Source organism: Alexandromys fortis, unplaced genomic scaffold (genome assembly GCF_014885135.2).
Source record: "Alexandromys fortis isolate MF-2015 unplaced genomic scaffold, M_Fortis_MF-2015_v1.1 scaffold_161, whole genome shotgun sequence".
NCBI classification, from domain to species: domain Eukaryota; kingdom Metazoa; phylum Chordata; class Mammalia; order Rodentia; family Cricetidae; genus Alexandromys; species Alexandromys fortis.
The window spans coordinates 1,367,174-1,385,509 of NW_026068073.1; the positions used below are offsets into that span (position 1 = coordinate 1,367,174).

General features: G+C 53.3%; 1 protein-coding gene across 7 annotated transcripts; it reads left to right on the forward strand.

The window, feature by feature from the left end:
* Positions 1-1,273: 1,273 nt before the first annotated feature.
* Med25 (mediator complex subunit 25) lies at positions 1,274-17,819 on the forward strand. Of its 7 annotated transcripts, none has more exons than XM_050121379.1 (17): positions 1,274-1,468; positions 1,543-1,588; positions 1,723-1,847; positions 8,638-8,736; positions 9,013-9,133; positions 9,572-9,734; positions 9,839-9,969; positions 10,179-10,460; positions 10,776-10,907; positions 11,818-11,903; positions 11,976-12,033; positions 12,138-12,245; positions 13,511-13,699; positions 13,973-14,044; positions 14,145-14,363; positions 14,471-14,645; positions 16,319-17,819. In XM_050121379.1, the coding sequence occupies exons 1-17, from the start codon at positions 1,335-1,337 to the stop codon at positions 16,582-16,584; spliced, it is 2,406 nt and encodes an 801-aa protein (XP_049977336.1). In that variant the 5' UTR covers positions 1,274-1,334; the 3' UTR covers positions 16,585-17,819. The 7 variants fall into 7 exon arrangements, with proteins under 7 accessions (XP_049977336.1, XP_049977337.1, XP_049977338.1 ...); XM_050121380.1 differs by having other exon boundaries at positions 10,779-10,907; XM_050121382.1 differs by lacking the exon at positions 16,319-17,819 and adding an exon at positions 15,041-15,169 and having other exon boundaries at positions 1,275-1,468.
* Positions 17,820-18,336: the final 517 nt, after the last annotated feature.

Sequence of the window (18,336 nt, forward strand, 5' to 3'; positions counted from 1 at the left end):
TTCCAAAGGTCCTGAGTTCAATTCCCGGCAACCACATGGTGGCTCACAACCATCTGTAACGAGGTCTGGTGCCCTCTTCTGGCCTGCAGACATACACACAGACAGAATATTGTATAATAATAAATAAGTAAATATTTTTAAAAAATGGGTTTGTGTCAGTTTTTCAGTGTAGCCTTGGCTATCCTGAAACTCACTCTGTTTACCAGGATGGCCTTGAACTCAGAGATCCACCTGCCTCTGCTTTGTAAATGCTGGGATTAAAAGCATATACAGCCAGGCTGGGCTCTTTTCCTTTTCCTGTTTTATTTTTTTGAGACAATGTTTCTCTGTGTAGCTCTGTCCTGATATTTTCTGTAGACTGGGCTGGCCTCAGACTCAAAGATCTGCTTGTTTCTGTGACATCACCTCTCCCCTCCATCCTGGCTTTGTATCTTTCTATTAGTAAGAGTTATTTATTAAGTTTCTGTTCACAGATTTTACAGTAATTTTCTAGGTCATTTTATATTCATGCTATTGGCTGCAATGCTGAGATTAAGTTTTCCCGCAAGTATACCACGCATTTTTAGTACACTATTTTATTTATTTTTTTATTTCTTCATTATTCTTAATATCCATCCATCCATCCATCCATCCATCCATCCATCCATCCATCCATCCATCCATCCATCTATCTATCTATCTATCTATCTATCTATCTATCTATCTAATGTATTTGCTTTGCGCCAGTTACTGGATTCTTTCCCAGAAAACAGGGATCAGGTGTTGCCTAGCAACCGCCACTTAAATTGGAATTCGCTTCTTTTCGAGCGAAAACAACTGCCCCGGCTTCCAAGTCGTCTGCAACTTTACAGTGTTGCCTGGCAACGTCGTTTCCGAAGATGTGATTGGACCTGTCCCCGGTCAGAAAGACTAGAATTTATTAACTTAATCTCTGTGTGAGAGAACAACGGCTGGGTACGCGTTGCCTAGCAATCTGGTTCCCCAAACCTCCCCTTCAGCTCGGAGTCGGAAACTCGAGACCGACTCCAAGATGGTGGCCGGATGTGCCGTTTTCCGATTTATTTCGTGGTTGATATTGTGGACAAAAGTTTGTTCGATCTCAAGAGGCCCCTAAAGGGGCGCGTTGTGCCAATTCTGAGAGTTTCATGGTGTCCGCAGCCCTAGGGTAGAGATAAAACCGCCACTCCCCGTTTGTGCCCGGCACAAACATGGCCGCATTAGCATCAACAGAGGCTTCCAGACGTCCGGCGCGGGTGCGCGCATCGCGCAAGCGCACTTCTGCTCGTCCTGGGACGGCAACGGCGGCGGCGGCGCTGGCGGCGGCGGCGCGGGGCATGGTCCCCGGGTCCGAGGGCCCGGCTCGGGCCGGGGGCCTCGTGGCCGATGTGGTGTTTGTGATCGAGGGCACAGCAAACCTGGGGCCGTACTTCGAGGGACTCCGCAAGCACTACCTGCTGCCCGCCATCGAGTGAGTGAGGGCCCACGTCGCCCCCTCTGCTGTATCTACGGCTCGTGCCGACGCCGCATTTCCTATCTTTCTAGGTACTTCAACGGGGGACCGCCCGCAGAGACGGACTTCGGTGGAGACGTGAGTGTGCGGCCGCGTCCCTGGGAGGAGGCCGGTAGACCTCTGAGGCTGAGGGAGGAAGCTGGGTACGGACCTGATCTGCAGTTCCCTGCCTAAGACTTGAGTTTCAAAGTTCTTTTGTCCTGTTCTCCCAGTATGGTGGAACCCAGTACAGCCTTGTGGTGTTCAACACAGTGGACTGCGCTCCAGAGTCCTACGTACAATGTCACGCTCCAACCAGCAGTGCCTATGAGTTTGTCACCTGGCTGGATGGCATCAAGTGAGCTTTTCCTCCATTTGTGGTCCGCAGAACAGAGTCAGTGTCTGAGTACGCTTGGTCAGCTTGCCCTTCTCCCCCTCTTTCCTCCTGCTATTCCAGAGCAGTTGCAGCGTGCACCTGGGCCCGGAGCGTCCTTCTGTAAGGGTGTATCATAGCTTACAGTGTAGCCGAGGCTAGCCTTGGGTTCCTCATCTTCCTGCCTCCACTTTCTAGTTGCTGGGATTACAGACTTGTGCCACCATGGCTAGTTTGTGGAGCTCGGCAGCCTGGAGTAGTCACAGTGACTTCAGACACAACTCTCTGACCACAGGGTCCCAGGCTGCCTGCCTGTTCCTTCTGAGCTGGAGAAATCTATGGGCCCTGCATGTTTTCTTTGTGCTATTGGGTGTCTGTTGCCGCATAACCGGTTCCCCCAATAAAGACTTCAGATGGAACAGTTGCATCCTTAGTCAGGAACTCAGAAGGATAAGCTCAGCTGTGTGTTTGGTCTGGTCTCCCAGGGCTGTGGGTATCCACGGCCTGGCATATCGGGGAGAGCCACATGCAGAACGGCTTGCTCTGTGACTGTCGACAGAGCCTCACTTTTGTCTCCAGGCCCTCACATGTGGTGCTTTGGTGCCCAGACTGGCAGCTTTCTCTGCTCAGAGTGAATGGTTGAACCCAGAGGGCAAAGAGATTTCTGATGACCAAGTGACACAACACCAGCTTTTGTTACCACCTGTTTGGTAGGCGGTGGGATCCCTGGGGCAGACCAGCATATCCTACAGGTGCTGGTGTAGGGCACACAGTAAGCGACGTGCAAGTGGCTGCTCACTGCTTGCCCTGTTCTTGTGCTTGGTTTGCATATGAGCAGCAGTGTAGACTGCTGGATGCTGGGAGGGAGGTCTCTCAAGCTAATTGTCCCGTGGGAAATCCACAGTCTGGCTGTGGTCAAGGTTCATTGGACAATGCTGATTCTTGCCTTCCTGCTGTGGTGAAGCAGGTATGCTTTGCATGTCCGCCGTGTTTGGTTGTGTGTGTGTCGTGCAAACACACAGTAGACTGATGGAGAGCTGGCCTTACACTCCACTTGACAGCTTGGCTTCCTGTTCTAGGCATCGTTGACACTTGGCATGCAAGTTTTTAAAAAAGACTGATTTCTTTTTGCTTAAGGTGTACAAGTGTTGTGCCTACATGCATGTCTGCGTATCACTTGTGTGCCTGGTGCCAGGGAATAGGATTCTTTGGAACTAGAGTTAGACAGCGTGAGCTGCCATGTGGGTGCTGGGAGTCCAATCTGTGTCCTCTGAGGGAGCAGCCATGCTCTCTTAGCATGGCCATTTCTCCCGCCTCTAGTCCATTTTTAAATTGGAGACAGTGTCTTATCAGGTTTTCCAGGCTAGCTACAAAGTGCCTGTGTGGCAAGAGCTGGCCTTTGCCTGTTCATCCTCCTTCCTCGGCTGCTTCTGTCTAGGTCTCTGAGCCGCTACACCTGGCTTGGACTAGATCATTTTTTTTTTAAAGATCTTTTAATTTATTTTATGTGCATTGAGGTTTTACCTGTATGTCTGTTCAGGGGTGCCAGGTCCTCTGGAACTGGTTACAGACAGTTGTGAGCTGCCATGTGAGTGTAGGGAATTGAATCTGGGTTCTCTGGAAGAACAGCCAGTGTTCTTCACTGATGAGCCATCTCTCTAGGTCCTGAAAATAGATAATTCTTTGTTGTGAAGCCTGTCCTGGGTGCTGTGGAAAGTTGGGATTTGTGTGTATGTGCACGCTGCTGGGAGTGGAGCCCAGGGCTTTGTCCACGCTAGGCAGGTGCTCTTGCCTCGATGAGAATGTTAACAATGGCCCTGAAATTTCCCTGCCACCTGGCAGTGGCACCCCTGGAAAGTTGTCTCCTAGAGGCCAGATGACGCCTTCCTTATCTAAGACCTCGGGGCTAGATGGAGGTGAGCCTTGAGGAACAGCCATTGGAATTCTGAGGAGCCCAGGGTCCTCACACGGCAGGGTTGATGCGGATGCTTGTGAGACCTCCTTCCCATTGCTTAGCCGGAAGTCTGAGAGCAGTGCAGCCAGCTCTGTTCTCTTCAACTCCTGCTTGGCTGCTAAGTCTCCTGGGCACATGTCTGTGGCTTTTGTTATCAGTCAGTTGTCCTCTGCTTCCCTGTCCCTGCCTCCACTTCTGGACTACTTCCAAGTAGGGTCTGACTCCTACAAGGAGTGATGGCTCAAAGACACAGACCACCCCTCCCTTAGGCGCTTGAAGATAGAGGGAGATACTATCTGGACAGTTCTACATTAGGACCCTGGAAACACAAGTGTCCCCATTTGGGTGGCCTCAGCTACGCTAGGCATTTCAGCATTGCTTAACTCTCCCAGGATCACCCTTTTGATCAAGGCCTGTGACCCATTCCCAAGATGTTCTGGGCAGGGCTGGAATGGGAATCAGCAGGGCTTGGCCCTGCTTGGGAAGTCTCCCCTTCCATTGTTGCTGCTTGGAGACAGGAGTACAGTGTGGTTAGGAACAGCCTTGCTCTGGGCTTCTTTGTTTGGTTGTTGTTTGTTTTTCAAGGCAGGGTTTCTTCTGTGTAGCCCTGGCTGTTCTGGAACTCACTCTGTAGACCAGGCTAGCCTCGAACTCACAGAGATCCGCCTGCCTCTCCTCCCGAGTGCTGAGATTAAAGGCTGAGTTATTTTTCTTAACTAACGTGTAGCTGGCAGCACTGGATGGCCATGTTCAGCGGACAGTTGTGCAGCCCCCAGTGCTGGCACACTGCCAGGCGAGTGCTCCCTCTGCTATGTCGCAACATTCCTGTCACCGCCTGAAGCTGTTTCCTGGTGCCTCTGCCTCAGGCAGGTCTCAGAGAGGCTGAGAAACTTATGGCTTGGTTTCTCCCGTAGCAGGAAGCTAGGTAGCAGGACTGGATGTAGGGTTGTCTTGGTGCATGGTGAGAGGACCAGGGAGCCAGACCAGAGCCATGACAGGTTTTTGATAGCCCCTGCCAGGGACTAGGCCTTAGCTTCAGTTTATTGGGACTGGCTGGAGCTGAGCAGGCCATTCTTGGGAAAGCCACAACCCAGGGGCAACCAGTCAGAGGGCACCCTGCAGCCTTGTGCAAGCTTCAGAGAACTAAAGAGAGCTTCTCCCAGCCTGCAGCTGGCAAGGCCTAACCTCTGAGCCACCAACCAATCCTGTAGCAACTGTGAACTGTTTAAACCCACCAATCAGCCCAAAAACTAACCTCCCTTCGCTGGGATTCCCCTAACCTGGTTTAAAGGGGGTCTGTGAGCCTCTTGGGCTGTCGCCATGTGCCACCCCAACGTGGTGAAATTAATAAAACCCTCTTGCTTATTGTATATGTGACTGGTGGTAATTTTTTTCTTTTTTTTTTCATGTTATTTATTGAGCTCTACGTTTTTCTCTGCTCCCCTCCCTGCCTCTCCCCTCCCCCTTCAACCCTCCCCTAAAGTCCCCATACTCCCAATTTACCCAGGAGATCTTGTCTTTTTCTACTTTCTACTTCCCATGTAGATTAGATCTATGTAAGTCTCTCTTAGTGCCCGCATTGTGGTCTAAGTTCTCTGGGATTGTGGTTTGTAGGCTGGCTTTCTTTGCTTTATGTTTAAAAATCACTTATGAGTGAGTACATGTGATAATTGTCTTTCTGTGCCTGGGTTACCTCACTCAAAATAATGTTTTCTAGTTCCATCCATTTTCCTGCAAAATTCAAGATGTTTTATTTTTTTTCTGCTGTATAGTACTCCATTGTGTAAATGTACCACATTTTTTTATCCATTCTTCGATCGAGGGGCATTTAGGCTGTTTCCAGGTTCTGGCTATGACAAACAAAGCTACTATGAACATAGTTGAGCACATGTCCTTGTGGCACGATTGAGCATCCTTTGGATATATACCTAAAAGTGGTATTATTGGATCTTGAGGAAGGTTGTTTCCTAATTTTCTGAGAAATCGCCACACTGACATCCAGAGAGGTTGTACCAGCTTGCATTCCCAACAGCAATGCAGGAGTGTTCCCTTTACCCACAACCTCTCCAGCATAAGTTGTCATCAGTGTTTTTGATCTTGGCCATTCTTTCAAGTGTAAGATGCAATCTCAGAGTTGTTTTGATTTGCATTTCTCTGATGACTAAGGATGTTGAATATTTCCTTAAGTGTCTTTCAGCCATTTTATTTTATTTTATTTTATTTTTGGTTTTTCGAGACAGGGTTTCTCTGTGGCTTTAGAGCCTGTCCTGGAACTAGCTCTGTAGACCAGGCTGGTCTTGAACTCACAGAGATCCGCCTGCCTCTGCCTCCCGAGTGCTGGGATTAAAGGCGTGGGCCACCATCGCCCAGCTTCTTTCAGCCATTTTAGATTCCTCTGTTGAGAGTTCTCTGTTTAGGTCTGTACTCCAGTTTCTTTATTGGATTATGTGATCTTTTCTTGTTCTTTGTATATTTTGGAGATCAGACCTCTGTCTGATGTGGGGTTAGTGAAGATCTTTTCCTATTCTGTAGGCTTCCGTTTTGTCTTGTTGACCGTGTTGTTTGCTTTACAGAAGCTTTTCAGTTTCAGGAGGTTCCATTTATTAATTATTTCTCTCAGTGTCTGTGCTGCTGGGGTTATATTTAGGAAGTGGTTCCCTGTGCCAATGCGTTCAAGTGTACTTCCCACTTTCTCTTCTATAAGGTTCAGTGTGGCTGGCTTTATGTTGAGGTCTTTGATCCATTTGGACTTGAGTTTTGTGCATGGTGATAGATATGGGTCTATTTTCATTTTTCTACATGTTGATATGTATTATGCCAGCACCACTTGTTAAATATTCTTTCTTTTTTCCATTTGATATTTTTTGCTTCTTTATCAAATATCAGGTGTTCGAAGATGTATGGATTGATATTCGGATCTTCTATTCGGTTCCATTGGTCCTCCTGTCTGTTCTTATGCCAGTACCAGGCTGTTTTCAGTACTGTAGCTCTGTAGTAGAGTTTGAAGTCAGGGATTGTGATGCCTCCAGAAGTTCTTTTATTGTCCAGGATTGTTTTGGCTATCCTGGGTTTTTTGCTTTTCCAAATGAAGTTGAGTACTGTTCTTTCGAGGTCTTTGAAGAATTTTATGGGCGACTGGTGGTATTTTATGGAGACATCTCTTGGACCTAATGTGGCTGGGCTCCAGCTCTGTGGCCATCAATTTTCTGCTGCACCTGGATGTGGTAGCTTGTGCCTTCACTCAGGAGGAGTTCCAGGCCAGCCTAAGCTAGAGTTCAGGCCACTTTGGGCCACTAAAGCCAGTCTCAAAACTGTAAAGGTAACGATAAAAATCCTTGCTTCTGAGGACCAAGAGGGTGAGGGAGTGGGTGGTGAAGGAGCCAAGCAGGGAAGGTTCCTGGAGAGAAGCATGGGGCAAGCTCAAAGCCTGAGGACACAGTGTGGGAACACCTAGAGATTTCAGGTGCATCTGTCTGTCTGTCAAGCCATGTCCAGAACTTGGTGTGGCCTCTGCAGATCACCGAGCTGCAGCAGTGACGGAGACTCCTGAGGAAGGCTGCAGAGGGAGCCTGAGGAGTGGCCATGGTGGGAGGTGTCACTTCCACAGGGTCTGGATGACCTGTGCCACTATGGTGGCATCTGGTGGGTGGGCTTCCTGGAGGAGGCCATGCTGGGCACTTAGGGTAGATAAGTTGGGTCTCCACCCAGGCCAAAATGAAGTCGCTTTGGGGCGGAATCTAGGCAAAGACAGGTGCGTCATCCGTGAGCCTGGCAGGCAGAGGATGCAACACCAGTGTAGGCCCAGCCAAAGGCTTTATTGGCCTCTTGTGGGCCAGACAGATAGACCAGGCTAGGGACAAGAAACGAGATGGCTCAGACCCTGTCCCTGCTTATGGGGGGAGATTGGCAGTGGGCCTCCTAGGTGGCTGTGGGAAAGTACCAGAAGCCGTGTTTGAGAAGAGTGTGGCTGCTGCCAAGGCCACAGTGCTGGCAGAGGAAAAGCCCCTGAACTCAGGTGCTTGGTGGCTTGGTCCACACCTGCTCCCACCTTCCCCTTTGTCAGAGAGATGGAAGTGTCTCTGGATTGGGTCCTGTAATGACTTCTGTCTCCCCTGTTACTTGTATAGCCACTGTGGCTCACTTGCTCCTGTCTGCGAGTGCATTTTACCATAGTATAGGGGAGGCCGTCTTAGTGCTCCTCCCTAGACTGGAACACTGCTTGATTCCCAGCACCCACATGGTGCTCACAACTACCCATAACTCTAGTTTCTGGTGACCTAATGCCCTCTCCTGGCCCTCAAAGCCACCACGGATGTGCGTGGTGTACAGACATCCAGGCAAAACATCATACACATAAAATACAAACAAAATCGAGTGAGAGCCAGGCATAGTAATGCACACCTTTAATCCCAGCACTTGTCATACTGAGACAAAGGCAAGATGATCTGTGACTTCAAGGTCAGCCTGGTTTAGTTCCAAGTGAGTTCCAGGACAGCCAGAGCTATACAGCAAGAAGAGAGAGAAAAGGGGAACAAACCAGTGAAGCAGATGGCCCAGTCCGGAAAGGGCAGCTGGAGGATGGCTAGGGCATTGGGCACCCCAGGACTGAGAGCACAGACGCTGGCCTCCGTGTCCTGGGCCCTTCTCTTCCCTCTTCTGATACCTTTTCCCTGCCTTTCCCCTGCCCAGTGCTGCTTAGTCACGAGTAGATCTCTGAGGACTCTGAGATGGTGTCCATCTAAGGCGCAGTGCAGTGTGAGATGGAGGGAGCAGTGCCAAGTGCCTGTGCAGGTGCACTGTGCCTGACTAACTGTCCCGCAGGTTCATGGGCGGCGGTGGTGAGAGCTGCAGCCTCATTGCGGAAGGCCTGAGCACTGCCCTGCAGCTGTTCGATGACTTCAAGAAGATGCGGGAACAGATGTGAGTGCGCGCCTCCTGAGCCCTCCTCAGTCCTCAGGCTGGAGCTGGAGAGGAGCAGGGGCCCTGTGCAGGCCAGGGTAGGGTAGGCCAGCGCCCTCTGACCTGACACTAGCTGGGACCTCCCTCCTGTGCCCCTTGTCCAGTAGGTGACTTAGAACTGTCACTCAGCCCAAGAGCCTCAGTGTTGTCAACTGCAAAGGATCCTAGCTGGTGAGGGCATGACCTTGAGCTGCTGCTAACAGGTGCCTGCTCCATTGCTTGACTGTGTCCCTGCAGTGGCCAGACGCACAGAGTCTGCCTCCTCATCTGCAACTCGCCCCCATACCTGCTGCCTGCCGTGGAGAGCACCACGTACTCTGGCTGTACAACCGAGAGCCTGGTGCAGAAGATAGGGGAGGTGAGCTGGGGTGCTGAATGGGAGGGCCTGCACCTCTGGATCCTAGGAAACAGGCTGGGGTCTGAAAACCTGAGTCAAAAAAATAGGCAAGGCCGGGCAGTGGTGGCGCACGCCTTTAATCCCAGCACTCAGGAGGCAGAGGCAGGCGGATCTCTGTGAGTTCGAGACCAGCCTGTTCTACAGAGCTAGTTCCAGGATAGACTCCAAAGCCACGGAGAAACCCTGTCTTGGAAAACCAAAATAAATAAATAAATAAATAGGCATGAACTCTATGCCTACTTAGGATTGTCAGAATCCTCCCGGACCCCAATGCCCTGTTTTGCCATCCATTCTGATGAAAGTTGTGGTCGGAGGGCCAGACTGTCCCTCCATGTAGTGGGGAAGGGGCTAGCCCCACTCGCTTCTGGAGGCCTCATTCCTGCCTTACCCTTCCTGTAGCGTGGGATCCACTTCTCCATTGTTTCTCCAAGAAAGCTGCCCGCCCTTCGGCTTCTGTTTGAGAAGGCGGCTCCTCCGGCCCTGCTGGAGCCCTTGCAGCCTCCAGCAGATGTGAGCCAGGACCCGCGGCACATGGTGCTAGTGCGTGGGCTCGTACTGCCTGGTGAGGACCGGGTGCGGTACACGGAGGGGGCACTCTTTAGCACACTCTTCACATGGATTTGGATGTCCCTCTCTCTACTCTCAACCCTGTCTCTCCTGTCTCAGTTGGTGGCAGCTCAGCCCCAGGCCCTCTGCAGCCCAAGCAAACAGTCCCCCTGCCTCCAGCTCCATCCTCTGCCAGCACACTCTCTGCAGCCCCCCAGCAGGCTCTGCCCCCTGTCCCACCACAGTACCAGGTAAGGATGTTACCGGGAGCCACGCAGAGCCATGGTCTCTTGGGAGGACATAATGAAACTTTGGGATTACAATTTGAGGGGCCCCCCAGGTCAATGGCCTTTGTGGTGATGGGGGCTGGAGCTCCTGGGTCACGAGAGGAGTGTGGTTGGCCTCGAGGGGCTACAAGTACATAGTTGTAGGGGTGTGTGGTCTTCTCCCCTTGTGACAGGTCCCTGGGAACCTCAGCGCTGCTCAGGTGGCTGCACAGAATGCTGTGGAGGCCGCCAAGAGCCAGAAGGCTGGGCTGGGCCCACGCTTCTCACCCATCAACCCTCTCCAGCAAGCTGCTTCGGGAGTGGGGCCCCCCTTCAGCCAGGCCCCAGCACCCCCATTGGCTCCTGGGCCTCCTGGAGCCCCCAAGCCACCTCCTGCTTCCCAGCCTAGCCTAGTCTCCACTGTGGCCCCTGGACCAGGTCTGGCACCCACTGCCCAGCCTGGAGCTCCATCTATGGTAGGTGGTGTGTTCTAGCACCTAGCCCTGTTCCCTGTTCATGGTGGATGGGAAGTACATGCCTCCTGCACAGGGGAGGAGCAACAGCAAAGCTCACAGCTGTGTTCTGCAGCTCTGGGGCAGGAGTGTGAGCCTCAAGCTGTTCTGAGATGCCTGTAGTTTCTGGGGTCTGGTTTCTCATGAATGACTTGATGGTCCCTGGTACACCTGGTGGTGGTGGTGGTAGTGTAAAGGAAGGGGTCTTTGTCTTGCCCCTTTTAGGGTAGCCACTCCCTGAGATGGTATGGTCCCCTCATTGCTGTGTGTTCTCCTCAGCAGGCAAGCACTGTAGCTCCAGGTGGGGTCAGTGGTCCTTCACCGGCCCAGCTTGGGGCTCCTGCACTTGGTGGACAACAGTCAGTGTCGAACAAGCTCCTGGCCTGGAGTGGGGTCCTCGAGTGGCAGGAGGTGAGGGGGTTTGAGCACTTGTTGGGTATGTGGGAAGTGGGTAGCTCCCAGAAGAGCTGGTCCAGAAGAAGGCTAGGATTTGTGAACCAGGTACCACAGTTGGGTTTTTGGGGTTTTTCTTGTTTGTTTTGGTTTTTGGTCTTTTTGAGACAGGGTTTCTCTGTGTAGCTATGGAACCTGTTCTGGAACTCACTTTGTGACCTTGAACTCACAGAGCTCCACTTGCCTCTGCTTCACAAGTGCACACAAGTGCCACAGCTGGGTTTTAAGAACAATTATGTTGAGTGATGGCGCAAGCCTTTAATCCCATCACTTGTGAGGCAGAGGCAGGTGGATCTGTGAGTTCGAGGCCAGCCTGGTCTCTTTTACACAGAGAAACCCTGTCTCAAAAAACAAACAAATAAAAATTATGTTGAAGCCAGGCATAGTGGCACACACCTTCAATCTCAATGCTTGGGAGGTAGAGGCAGGTGGATCTCTGTAAGTTCAAGGCCAGCCTGGTCTACTTAGTGAGTTCCAGGACAGCCACAGCCAGAGAGAGATATATAGTGAGATCCTATCTCAGAAAAGCAACTACAAAAAATGTATGTTGAAGCTCAGTAGTTGAACAGTTACCTGCCAGGCACAAGGCCTCCATCCCCAGCCTCCCCCCTTTGCTTGTTCGCACACACATGTGCATGTGCATGCAGCGTGCGTGCAGCAAAACCTAGAATTTGGGCTCCCAGCAGGGCCTTAGGTATTGTGGCTTCTGGGGGATAGCGATTATAAGATTTGGAGCCCAGAGGAGGGGCAGTATTTGTGAACTTTGGGAGCATGGGTGTGAGGCTGCTGGGACGTAGAGGAGATGTGGGGCTGCAGGGGCTGTGGAGGTGAGAAAGGAGGCCCTGGCTGATCACCCTTTCTCCTTCAGAAGCCAAAGCCTGCATCCGTGGATGCCAACACCAAGCTGACAAGGTCTCTACCTTGCCAGGTCTATGTGAACCATGGAGAAAACCTGTAGGTATTTGTCAGGGGTGGGGGCAGGTTCAGCCTGGCCTCTCCTGATTCTCTTCTCTCTTTCTCCCGCAGGAAGACTGAGCAGTGGCCCCAGAAACTGATCATGCAGCTCATCCCTCAGCAGCTGCTGGTACGTCCTGCCAGGCCAAGGCCTGCCTGACCCTGCCCTCGTTCCCCACATAACGCTTCCCTTTACCGTGGTATTGCCCCCATGTGACGCCTGCATGTTTCCAGACCACTCTGGGGCCGCTGTTCCGGAACTCAAGAATGGTTCAGTTCCACTTCACCAACAAGGACCTGGAATCCCTCAAAGGCCTCTACCGCATCATGGGCAATGGCTTTGTGAGTGGCGGGCAGGGGGTGGGCACTAACTTCTGTCCCCTTCTCTGCTGACTTGGTGGGAAACCCCAGGCCCTGAGGCTGCAGGTAGGCCCAGGCCTTGCCTGACCACATGTTCTGGCCCCTGCCGCATTCCTGTCCCATGGTGCTGGTTTTTGTTGTTGTTGTTGATCTGAGACAAGTCTTGCCATGTAGTAAGACTTCCACCTGGACATCCTCCTGTCTCAGGCCCCGGAGGGCTAGCTTCTCCTGCCCTGTTCTTATCTCTGTCCCCACTCTGTGGCATCGGGCCTGTCCCATCTGTGGCGGCCCACCTTCCTGGGTGCTAGTGGGTTGGCGCTTGTGTGGGGGGAATCAGCCTCAGCTGACATTGTGGCCTGCTGCACTCTCTCGTGTCTGTGGCCCCAGCACACAGCGATTCTGTCAGGGCTGTTGTCAAGAAGCTCAGCTGGACCCAGGATCCTCTGGTGGGGCTCATCTCTGGCTTCCTCAGTGCAAACACTGAATTCTGGGGGCATGTTTCAAGACTGAGTAGCAAGGACTAATGTTTTTGCTGCAGAATAGAACCCAGAGGGGGAGCTCAGTGACGTCAATCCCCAGCCTCTCATAGGCACAGTGTAGTCACCCCAGCCTCTGGGTGCCCTTTAAAACAATAACTGTAATTTCCTTCCTTTTACCTGAGTCAGAACTGGGTCCCTAGGCTGCACCCCTGTACGGAGGACACTCACCAGTACCCTGGCCTGAGCGGCGCTGCCTGGTCTGGGTGCACTATGAAAGGAGAGGGGTTTATGTGGATGGGCGCCAGCTGTAGGTTCTGAGAAGTCACCTAGGCAGCCAAAGCCATCTGGGGACACTCCGACTCCCAGGATAGCTGCCCTGTGATGTTGCCATTCTCTAGTCCATGCTGGTGGGCACTGGCAGAGAGATAGACCCGTCCTCAAGGGTCTAGCCCCGACTTCCTGGCATCCTCCCCAGGGTGACTTGGGGAGTTAGCCCGGCACTGCACAGAGTGAGACATGAGGCGGAGGCACTCAGGGTCACCATGGCTTCTGCTGTGGCCTGTTGTCTTTCCTCGGTGGGCAGTGGGTGCCCTTGAGTGCCTGTTGCTCTCAGTCTTTTGTTTCCAGGGCAGCGGCCAAGCCAGCCTGCCCGTCCTGGCCTTATGCAGTGAGACCTCCCTACTTTTTGCCCATAGGGCAATTTTGTAGGATGAGGTGGGTATCTTGTGCCTCTCTGGTAGGCTGCTTCTGAAGAGTCTCTGTCCACAGGCGGGCTGCGTGCACTTCCCACACACAGCCCCATGCGAGGTGCGCGTGCTCATGCTCCTGTACTCATCCAAGAAGAAGATCTTCATGGGCCTCATCCCCTACGACCAGAGTGGCTTTGTCAACGGCATCCGCCAGGTCATCACCAACCACAAGCAGGTCCAGCAGCAGAAGCTGGAGCAGCAGCGAGGGGTGAGTGTGCTGGTGGCCAGCCAGTGTCCTCTCATCACCCCAGAGCCCAGTCGTCATGGCCTCATCTCTAGTGCCAAGATAGGTCGTCTCTGTCCATGTGTCCCTTGTGTCCCAGCAAAGCAGTGTTGGTCCCTCCACAGTGACCAGGCAGGTGGGATGCACCTCCTACGTGGTGTACCTAGAGGATAGCACCCTACTCCTACACGCCAGGTCCTTCGATGGCCTCAGACAGCCTTCCCTCACCACTGACCTGTCCTCTCTGTCCCCATGCAGATGGGGGCACAGCAGGCACCTCCAGGCCTGGGCCCCATTCTGGAGGACCAAGCGAGGCCCCCGCAGAATCTAGTGAGGACTCGGGTGGGGACTGGTGGGGTTGGGGCTGGGGTCGGGTGGAGTTGGGGCAGCCACCTACTGTCTGTCCTTCCTCATGCTGTCTGCTCCCCAGCTCCAGCTCCGGGCGCCACAGTCCCAGCCTCAAGGTGCTGTGGGGGCCTCTGTGGCTACAGGGCAGCCCCCGCCCCAAGGCACTACCCAGGCCCCCACAGGGGCTCCCCAGGGTCCTCCAGGAACAGCCCCTGGCCCACCTCCTTCTGGACCCATCCTTCGTCCCCAGAACCCTGGAGCCAATCCCCAGTTGCGGAGCCTGCTCCTTAACCCGGCACCGGTGAGGCAGCAGGGGTTGCAGGCTCTCAGCCAGAGTCTCTGGGAGGAAGAGGTGGCTGTACCAGCATGGCCTTCCTCTGAGCCATTCTTTGTCTTCCCCAACTCCAGACTGGGGTACCCCCACCCCAGGCCTCCCTCCACCACCTGCAGCCTCCAGGGGCCCCTGCTCTGCTTCCACCACCACATCAGAGCCTGGGGCAACCCCAGCTGGGGCCGCAACTCCTGCACCCTCCGCCTGCCCAGTCTTGGCCTGCACAGCTTCCCCAGCGGGCTCCACTGCCAGGTAAGGGTGTTCAGGGAGGGCAGGGGTGTAGACTGGGAGTCCCTACAGCTACGGGCAAGGCCCCATTACCAAAGGGCCTCCCATAGCTCTAGAGGGGAAGTTCAGCCATGGGAGCAAGGCCTCAGTGAGTGAGACATCCCACAATCCTTCCCTGCTGTCCTGGGCTGCTAGAAGATGTCTTAGCGTCAGTGAAGCTGTTGGGGAAGGGCTCCCAGAGGGTCAAAGGAAAGTATGCATCCAGTTGGGCTTAGAAGGATCTCTGGCTCTGGCGGTCCCTGGAGCTTACTAGAAACTTGACTACCTTGGGTCCCCAGAAGAGGTGGGATGAGAGACTCGGGGTCCTCAATGGCCCCAGGGACCACTGGGAGATGCAGTCCCTTCCCACTGCCCCCCAGGTCAGATGCTGCTGAGCGGGGGTCCCCGAGGCCCGGTCCCCCAGCCGGGCCTGCAGCCCAGCGTCATGGAGGACGACATCCTCATGGACCTCATCTGAACCCAACACCCAATAAAGTTCCTTTTAACAATGCCCGGCTCCCGTCACTGACGCCCCTAGGGCTGTCTTTGCTCTCGCCTTGCAGACTCCCCAAGGCCCCGGCTGGGTGATGCTGGGCCACGGGGTGAGTTGGAGGCAGCATGGTGTGGCCTGGTTCTGGGAGACTCAGAGGCAGGTGGGCAGGCAGTGCACAGCTCATGTGCACTCAAAGGGTTACAGAGCCCAGAATGCCTCTGACCCAGCCAGGGTTCCGAGGAGCCTGGAAGGAGAAGCAGCAGTTGGGAGCCAGAAGGGACCTAGGTTCAGATAGCCAAAGCCACAGAAAAGGGACATGCAGGGTCAGGAGGTGGGTGCTCCTGGAACACAAGCATTACAGGGAGGAGCCAGAGGTGGAGTCCAGACTGAAATGCTTGAGATTTGTCCTGGGGATGTTGGACCCCAGAGACTGCCAGAGGGCTACTAGTGTCAGAAAGGCTCGCTGATAGGTAGGAGCAGGGCAGGCAGGAAGCAAAGTCACGGGCCTGTTCAGGTGACATGTGCCACACCAGGAAGTCAGGATGTCCCTTTGGGACAGTGTGTGCTGTGCTTGAAGACGTAGCAGTCAAGGTTATGCACAGAGTAGGCACTGGTTCCAGTTGGAGGTGGATAAGTGGGGAAGCCTGTGTCCTCCCGCCCGTCTGCAGGTTGTCCCCTGGAGATGGAGTGAGGTATTTGTCACTTAGGCACATGTTAACCGTGAGTGTGGGCTGTGCCTGGACCACCGCCTGGGTTTGGGACGTTGGTTAACGTGCAGGTCACCCACCCATCCCAGGAGAGAGGCCGCAGTCGAGTGGCAGTGGACCACCACAGTTGAGTTTTGTTTGGCCTTCCCTGTGTTAGCATCTGCCACTTTCTTCCTTCCAGTTAGCTGTAAAACTCAAGTGAAATTCACACACATGCTCCTCTTGACATGTTGGAAGCCTGACACCCGGGGCCACCCTTTTACCTGGCAGTAGTAGCTGGGTCTGCCCCATCAATGGGGCTCATGCTCTTGGGTTCGCCACAGTCCCCACCACTCTCTCTTGCTCTTCCACGGTGAGGCAAGGGCCCTGCCTCAGTCACGAGGCTGGCACTGTGGTGGTTCTGTGGTAGCATTCAGAGAAAAGTGAAATCTTTCTTGTACCCATGTCTCCTTCAAAAGTGGCCAAACGAAAGAAAGAAGGAGAGGGCCGCGTGTTTCGAGAAAAGTGGGAGCGAGACTATTTCTTTGTGGAAGTGAAGAGTATGCCTACGTGCTTAATATGCAAAAAAAATGTGTCAGTCCTGAAAGAGTACAACCTGAAGCGCCACTATGAGTCCCAGCACAGTAAGAGCTACGACCAGTACACAGCGCAGAGCCGCGACATGCTCCTGCAGGAGCTGAAGAGGGCCCTCCGAGCCAGCGAGGCTCTAGAGAGCCAGGAATAGGAGCCATGGAGTGACGTGGAAAGAACTCGCGTGTCCTGAACAGAACTGCATCCTCAAGGTTGGCCTGTGGGTCTGACAAGCTTTCGCAGGAGTCGGAGGCCTTCTGGGGTCTAGCAGCCTGATCCATGGCTGTGCGGAAACTCTGACCACACAGTTAGCTTTATTTATTTGAGGTGGCGGTGATCTCCATACAGCTGAAGTCTGTGAGGCGGCCCCTCGCCAACCCCTTGCTTTGAAGTGACTTACTCTTGTGCAGGCATACACATCAGAATTCATAAGCACAACTACAGCCCCATCACAGTGATCGGGTCGTCCATCATGAGGGGCCATCCCATACCTCGATCCCAAGTGACACTGTTTGTTGAGGACCTGGATCAGGTCCTCGCCTCAATCACCAGGAATTCAGATACACGACACCTTGACTCTGGCATTCCTGTGCTTGAACTGAGCCAACCTTCTGAGACCAGGACATACAGGAAATCCAAACCGGCATGCCTGGTTCATTTCAAAGTGTGCAGAGCCATGCTTGTTCCCTGGAGGTCAGAAACTTGTGTTGAACACTGAATCTGTCTCAGCAGGGATGTTCACAAACAGCTCCTGAATGTATGACAGCTGTGGTCCTGGCAGACAGATGCCACTGCCGGGGAACAGTGGACTGCTCACCTCGCTGCAGCTGTGTGTGAAATGAGAGGTGCCAGGACTAGCCCTTTACACTGTGAGACCCAAGACCAAGTCCCCCCAAGGGCCGTGCTCTACTTGATCCTGAGCTAGCACTGGCTAGCTCGCTCTTAATGGTTGTGTGAACGCAGACCCCAGTGCAAGTTGCAGTGCTCCAGGGTGCTTGCAATTCTGCGGGATGGCGAGGGTCCTCAGCCTCGCCCAGCAGTGTCCCAAATGTCTGGCTGCACACACTTGTGACAGTCACTGTTTTCATTACAGACCTAAATCAAAAACTCCATTTTATGGATCAAGGTTGAATTCTCATCTGCCTGTTTCTCTGCCCCATGCAAGGCCCAGCACTGATATCTGGGTGTAGAAGGGCAGGTGTCAACCTTTTAGCCTCCTCTCAAAGGCACAAGAGAATTACAAGAGAGAAATTTTAATAATTAAATATTTCTATTTTTCAATTTGTATTTTTTCAATTTTGAATTTAAAGTATGGACTCTAGTATCATACATGTTTGTGTTGTGTTCCATGCGTTCACCGTAGATCAGTAAAGATCCAATTTGATTATCCTTCTGGCCATGGGCTTTCCTTCTCTTTGACTGACCCACCCCCTCCTGGGACAGCCTGGCCCTGCTAGCCGGTGAGCTTCTGCACCTGCCCTGGGGTCTGGCTGGGAGGGGCTGGGAGGGCCCTTTCCCGGGTGATTCTCACAAACTGAAAGAGAATAGGGGACCCAGGTGCAGCTGAAGACGTGAAAGCAAGGTACTGACTTGGCCACGCAGCCATTGTGTGCCCGTGGCTCTGAGACATGGGATGCTAGGGACTGTGGCGAACCTGGAGAGCGCTTGCCCCGCCTGGCGGCCTTTAAACCAAAACCACACACACTGAGGACCAAACAAAATCTGCTGTGGGTCTCAGGAGACCACCAGGCCACCATTTGTGACCTCTAGAAGAACAAGACCCCGTGTGTGAGAGGTGGGCAGGGAACAGGAAGCTGGGAGAAGCAGGCAGGTTTCTGAAGGCAAAGAAGCGATCGGTACAGGGAGGCACTAGGCAGAAGTTCCAGGGAAACTGGGTTTGCTCTCA

Bases quoted from the DNA above. Each gene is read 5' to 3' on its own strand.
- Med25 (XM_050121379.1), top strand. From the start codon at position 1,335: ATGGTCCCCGGGTCCGAGGGCCCGGCTCGGGCCGGGGGCCTCGTGGCC. The intron at 11,904-11,975 runs GTAGGTATTTGT...TTTCTCCCGCAG, and splicing joins GTGAACCATGGAGAAAACCT to GAAGACTGAGCAGTGGCCCC. The intron at 13,700-13,972 runs GTGAGTGTGCTG...GTCCCCATGCAG, and splicing joins AGCTGGAGCAGCAGCGAGGG to ATGGGGGCACAGCAGGCACC.